This window comes from Lipophrys pholis (genome assembly GCF_963383615.2).
Source record: "Lipophrys pholis genome assembly, chromosome: 10".
Classification (NCBI taxonomy): Eukaryota; Metazoa; Chordata; class Actinopteri; order Blenniiformes; family Blenniidae; genus Lipophrys; species Lipophrys pholis.
This window is the reverse complement of record NC_137640.1, coordinates 26,056,577-26,063,413: the sequence shown is the minus strand read 5'-3', so window position 1 is coordinate 26,063,413 and position 6,837 is coordinate 26,056,577. Positions and strand designations below refer to the sequence as shown.

Sequence of the window (6,837 nt, the reverse complement as noted above, 5' to 3'; positions counted from 1 at the left end):
GATGGAGCTGAAATATACGCACACATCACAGGCCTGGGAAAATCACTCCGTTCTGTCCTATTTCTAAAAGAAATAAAGCTTGGAAATGTAAGCAGCACACATCTGCACAATTGTCAGAATGCACCACTTTATTTATTAACGATCATTCAGGAAATATCGTGATGTGGTGTTTTGTTTGTGAAGTTACATACATATTACAAACATATTTCCAGCCTGGAAGGTGGTCTTGGAGGTGCAAATACTAGGTCAGTGCGTGCGCCTTAAATATTGACGTGTGCAAACAGTGAGCTGGATATAAGAAATACACTCTATTAAATCTATAAATAAATGTAATTACCAGTGAAACAAGCTGGAGTAAACTCCAGTTAACATTGTAATGATTATGTGTGTGTGTGTGTGTGTGTGTGTGTGTGTGTGTGTGTGTGTGTGTGTGTGTGTGTGTGTGTGTGTGTGTGTTGGGGTGGGGTGGGGTGGGGGGGGGGGTGTTGGGGGGGAGTCAAACAATATCATCTGTCTGCCTTTGGTTTAATAATCACAGCTGAAGGAATCATATATCACGCACATTAGCCTGAGGGCTATTAGGCAGTGGTCCTCATTGAAATTTGCATTTTAAAACGATCAGTCCGCGCCTCCTTAAAACCACACTGTCAAATTGATGGGAACTAATGCAACAATTACAGCCGTGCGCTGACGGCTCCTCTCGAACCGTTTGCTCTTGACGCAACATTTTCTCACAGTTTGTAAGTCTTGTCTCCGTGCGGCTTCTCCTGGGTGATTTCTCAGGTTTGGGCTGTGCGTTTTCAAGTTTTGTTTTCTCAAACTAGTGAAGCTTCCTCCGAAGTTTCGCCCTCACCAAAGACATGATTAAAAATGGAACCAAGCCTATATTCGAAGTTATTCCAGCTCACCGCGCCCAACAGCTGGAGGAAGTGTGATTGAAAGACTTGGGAGTTTTGACAGGTAGAAAATAAAAGAACGACTGTTTTTATTATCAAAAGAACGCAATGACGCACAATGATAATAAAAAAAAAAGATATTAACGTGCATCATCATTATTATTGTTATTGTTATTATTATTATTATTGTTATTATTATTGTTGATAATATTATTATTATTAAAATATTTATTTTAGTAATATTATTAATATATTATTTTTGATCAATAAAGTGCACGTATAGGCGCATATAAGTTGTGTTTCTGTGCTTCCCTCCGTGTGTGCGGAGCTGTACAGTAAATCGGTTGCACGGTATAGTCACCTCTCTGGATTGAAGTCAGGTTTTAACTGGAAAGGAGGTTGAAGGTCCGTGTTTGTTGCGATTCATTACATTAAATGGAATCAGAAAGGGATCCTGAGCACTACCCCCCCCCCCCCCCCCCCCCCCCCCCCCACCTCTCTCCACAGACTTGTGCGCACCGACACACACGGTTTCTTTTTCTTTCTTTCTTATTCGTATTCTTTTTTTTTTCTACTCCTACCAATCGCTCTTTGTTTATGCCATAATGTATATATATATATAAATATATATATATAAATGTGTGTGTATGTGTGTGTGTTTTGGCGGAGGTATTAGCAGAGCCGGTCTCGGTGCTGATTGGGCGCTCAGGTTGGTGAGTGAACGCCCTGCAGATTATGTCAGATTGCGTGCAGAAACCAAACCAGCCCAGCCTTTGAACTTCACCGCTTTTGGCTCGTATTCACGCTCTTCCGCTCATTTCCAAGCCAGGTGCCGCTTGACGACGAACCTCACAGAGAGAGAGAGAGAGCGAGAGAGAGAGAGAGAAAGAGAGAGAGAGAGAGAGAGAGTCTGTTCAGGAGAGAAATAACAGCCAACACTTTTTTTTTTTTACTACTCCTACAAACTGACTGCGGAACGTCGCTTTCACCTTTGTGGATTTTTATATGTGCGTCTTGCATGTGTCTTTGCTGCGCCGCAGGTTTGCCGCCGAGTTGTAACCGGACTGAAGCGAGTGCGCATCGCGTGTTATTAACTGGGGACAAACCCAAAACAACCTTGTCGGTGGATTTTTAAAGATATTTAATTTTTCGTTTATCTTTTTTTTTTTTCTTCTTTTTGCTGCTTTGTAAACTCTTGATCGTGGCATGACTGGCATCTGGCATCTCGACAGGTGAATAGTTTCCCTTCCTTTCCCGATAAGAACTTTTCTGTCCTCGTCATTAACGTTGAGAGGATAGAAGAAGAAGAAGGAAAAGAAGAAGAAGAAGAAGAAGAAGAAAAAAGTACCTTTTTAAAGATGTCAAAACCCGCTGATCACATCAAGAGACCCATGAACGCGTTCATGGTCTGGTCCCGGGGCCAGAGGAGGAAAATGGCACAGGAAAACCCCAAAATGCACAATTCAGAGATCAGCAAGCGGCTGGGCGCCGAGTGGAAGCTGCTGTCCGAGTCCGAGAAGAGACCTTACATCGACGAGGCCAAGAGGCTGCGCGCACAGCACATGAAGGAGCATCCCGACTACAAGTACAGACCCCGGCGCAAGCCCAAGAACCTGCTGAAGAAGGACCGCTACGTCTTCCCTCTGCCTTACCTCGGGGACACCGACCACTTGAAGGGACTGTCCGTGTCGGACTCTCTGTTGGGCTCCTCGGAGAAAGCCCGGGCGTTCCTGCCGCCCACCTCCGCCCCCTACTCCTTCCTCGACCCGAGCCAGTTCAGCACCAGCGCCATCCAGAAGATGACGGAGATGCCGCACACGTTGAGCACCAGCACTTTGCCGTACGCGTCCTCGTTGGGATACCAGAACGGCGCGTTTGGCACCCTCGGGTGCCCCAGTCAGCACACCCACACCCACCCATCACCCACAAACCCGGGCTACGTCGTTCCGTGCAACTGCACGGCCTGGTCAGCGTCAAGTTTACAGCCCCCCGTGGCCTACATACTTTTTCCAGGTATGACCAAGACTGGGATAGACCCATATTCATCCGCACATGCCGCTGCCATGTAACCCACAAGACTTTGCCCCCCCCTTTGCCTCACTCTTTTTAATTCACTTGAATACCGAAATGCATGTAAATATTATTACGGACATGCGCGTCCCATTTAAAAAGAGGCATGAACAGTGTTAACTGCCTTTGGACTTGGTAAAGAAAAAAAACTAACAAACACTTAAAACACAAACTTTTCCAGAAATCCAACAAGTTCCTGCCTGAGCAAAGAAGCTGGAGTTTGTGGTAAAAGGACGGATCCCTGTGAACTGTAAGAAAATGTAAATGTTATAACGTTTATGGCAACCAGAAACGGAGGCCTTTAACTTTATTTATTGTGTACATTTCAATGCTGATATGCTGGCTTTGTGTTGGTTCTCGATAGGCTACGTTTTATTATCATCATTTTGACAAATTTGGCTTGCGTTTGTATTTCCTGTATAGGCCTGAGAAGTCTGAGATTTTGGCAATTTTACGAGGACGAGGATGTTGTATGTCAAAATCGGGACATGGGCTGAATTGCATACGGGTTATATTGTTTATATTTATCTCAAAAAAAGAGTCAACAGTTGGCACATGCAACTAAGAGGGTCTATTTAAGATGACAAACGGAGAAAACATCCAAATGTTTATTTTTTTTTTTGCATATTTCCTGTGGTTCAGTGATAATATAGTCCCACACGTCATTTGCTTTTGTTTTTATTTTATTTTATTTTATTTTATTTTATTTTATTTTATTTTATTTTATTTTATTTTATTTTATTTTATTTTATTTTATTTTATTTTATTTTATTTTATTTTATTTTATTTTATTTTATTTTATTTTGCGGATAACTTCAATTTGAATTCAAGGAGTTCTATGTGTATTTTCTATCTAAGATGGTAATTTAAAACCCTGTCATGCTATGGAAAGGACAATGTATCTAGAAAGGTTGATACCTCCTGCTCTTTGTTCAAGTGCCGAGCAAAGACGTTTCAAATAAAGACAATCTGTCTTCAACCAGATCAATTCTGTTGAATTTGTAGATTACTGGTACCAGAGGAGAAAACAATATATATATATATATATATACATATATATAAAGGTGTGTATGTGTTGCAGGGTGGCGTTGTCACCACCGAAGATAATTGGTTTGAAAATTAAATGAAACACTGAAAAATATTGATTGTTCCTTAAATAATTTTGAAAGAGCGAAAACTATTTAAAAGAAAGATTTTACAATTAAAAAAAAAAAAAAAAGCTGAATTATAATATAAACTGAAGCAGACCTGTGATCTTAGGCCAAAAACAAACAACAAAGAAAAAAAAAATCAATCACGCCATTTTTACAAGCCGATTGTTTCCCTTGTGTGAAAGTTGAAGCTTCCCAGCCAGTACATATATATATATATATATATATATATATATATATATATATATATTGGCTCCTTCTGTTGTTGTTTTCTTTCCCTCCCGCCTGCTTCTGTTGCCATCACTGAGCAACACATTACAGTGGCAGGGTGCAGGCGTGTTTCTCCCCGGCGCAGCGTGGTGAGTGCGTTTTTTGTGACACCAGGATGAACCGGTTCTTTGACGCTTGACGGTTCATGAGAAGCCTCCCTGGAGGGATTCCGCCTGTCCGACTCGTCTGACTGCTTAATCACTTCAAGGAGCTGCTTAATTATAGGTTTTAACTAATGGATCCAACTGTAAACCACGTGAGAGCTCTTCTTTACCAACTCGTTCTCTGTGTGCAACTTTCCGGCTGCCTGCCCAATCGGCCACATCGCTCTGTGCGCCATACACTATACACACATTATGCGCGCGCGCGCGCGTGTGTGTGGGTGCGTGCGCGCGCGCCTTTGCGTGCGCTCATCCACTAAATCCAGTCAACATCAGCACCGTTTTCTGTCCACACGTGGTTAAACCGGTGCGAACTTTTGAATGAAACAGGCCTGGCTTTCTTTTATGGGAGCGGAGAATGAACATCGCTTCACAAACAACAACAACAACTTTAAAAAATTAACAGCAACAACATCAACATCACGAAGAGGGATTAAAGCAGCATTTCGGTGTGATTCCGGTGCGGGTTTTTTGTTTCCCTTTTCTTTTTCTTCTTCTTGTTAAAGGAGGATGGATTGTGTGCATGTATGTGTGTAGTTGTTGGTCCATATTAATACTGTAGTATTAATTAAAATAGATTCCATTCCAATATCCAAATTGTTTACTTATCTGCTAGGAACATATGTGGAGAGAAGTTACCATTCTGCACTATTGCCCAAGGTGCAATTCAATGTTGGGGTGGGAGCGGGAAGGGGGGGAATGGGGGTGAGAAAAATGGAGGGAGGGGAGGAAAAAAGGGGCAGATTTTTATGACAGACTTAGTCCTTATCTAGAGCTGTAAATTAGGGTGATACTTCATTGAACTGAATGTGAAGTTTTACATCAAAGCCCCTAAAGCGTCCTAATTCAGCTTTGAAATGAGACAATTATAATTACTTTCAGGAGCGGCCGCAGACGCGCACGTATATATAGGCTACGTGCATTTAGGGATATAAAGCGACATACAGTATAGACATAGATATGTACGTGTGTGTTTCAGCCTTTAGATATAGGACACTGGCGTTGTTTGATATTTTATTTTGAGTTTTTTCTTTTTTTTTTGTTCTTTCCTATGCCGGCTGGGATTCAGTCGTACCTGTAATTATCCAACTTAGTCACGGGAATTGACTGCGCTTACAACGCCCTGAAATAAATAACGATAAACGACATCTGAGAGGTATAATGGGAGGGAAATTATGATTTTAAATTATAGGGGCGAGGGGGTGTGGGTGCATGCGTGTGTATGTGTGTGTGTGTGTCTGAAAGAGTGTTTAAATCTCTCTGCTTCCCCCCTTGACGTTTTTATTGGAGCACAACAGAGAGAATTCAATCTGCCTTATCTCTCCAGGACTCCTTTTCAGCACCAGATCAGAGGAAAAAAGGAGAGGATAATTGTTCTTTATTTTATTTAATTTAACGCGACAGCCGGCGCTTTCAGGTCATTTATATGCTTCATTTAGTGATAAAAGTCAACGAGGAGGAGAAAACACCCGGGTGAATCAGGCGCTTTCACCGCTCTCTCCATAATGTTTTACTCCTCTCTCCGCAACTCCAAAAATAATAAACAAACATAAAATCATTGAAGAGGACATTTTACCTGTAAAAACACGGGATATTTTACATTATTTTGAATCATAAAATAGGATGAACTGAGAGTGTGGTTTTGGATGGAGGCGTGTTAATGTTACTAAATCCAACAAATATGGAAGATGTGTCCTGCAAGGAGGAAAAGAGGATGATGGGGATTGTTATTATGTTGAAGGCAGTGTGTCTCCTGATGATGATAGAAGAAAAATTAAAAACAAAAACAAAACAAGCTCCCCTATCAAAGATGGTTTTGGTGTCAACTCAAGATTTAGCGCAATAATGAGCTTTTTTTTTTTTTCCTTCTTTTTTTTTTTTTTTTAAGGGAAGGCTGTTAAAACTGATCTCATTTCAGCATATTAAATATTGTCTCCGAAAGACCAAAAAAGGAAAGAAAGAAAGAAAGGAAAGGAAAGAAAGAAATCATCACTGGCTAAATCCGGGTCTATCTAAAATTGAATCTGGGATAGCATTCTGACGGCTGGAAAAGTAAAAACCGTGCAGTTGTGTTGTTTGAATACGCGGGGGCTTGAATTTGGGGGTCCCTGAATTCTCATTTGAAAGAAATGAAATGGTGAACGAGCTGATAAAGGAAGGGTGTGTGTGTGTGTGTGTGTGTGTGTGTGTGTGTGTGTGTGTGTGTGTGTGTGTGTGTGTGCGCGCGCGCGCGCGCGTCGTGTGTGCGTAAGAGAGAGAAAAGGAATCATGCCACGGTTGTTTAACGCG

The 6,837-nt window shown here is 41.6% G+C and overlaps 1 protein-coding gene across 1 annotated transcript; it reads left to right on the top strand.

Annotated features, from left to right (window-relative positions):
* Positions 1-1,753: 1,753 nt before the first annotated feature.
* Positions 1,754-3,837, top strand: sox14 (SRY-box transcription factor 14). The gene has a single exon (XM_080474271.1). It carries the CDS (start codon positions 2,255-2,257, stop codon positions 2,963-2,965), a length of 711 nt encoding a protein of 236 aa, XP_080330397.1. The 5' UTR covers positions 1,754-2,254; the 3' UTR covers positions 2,966-3,837.
* Positions 3,838-6,837: the final 3,000 nt, after the last annotated feature.

Excerpts from the sequence above, each read along its gene's own strand:
- sox14 (XM_080474271.1), top strand. The coding sequence starts at position 2,255 with ATGTCAAAACCCGCTGATCACATCAAGAGACCCATGAACGCGTTCATG.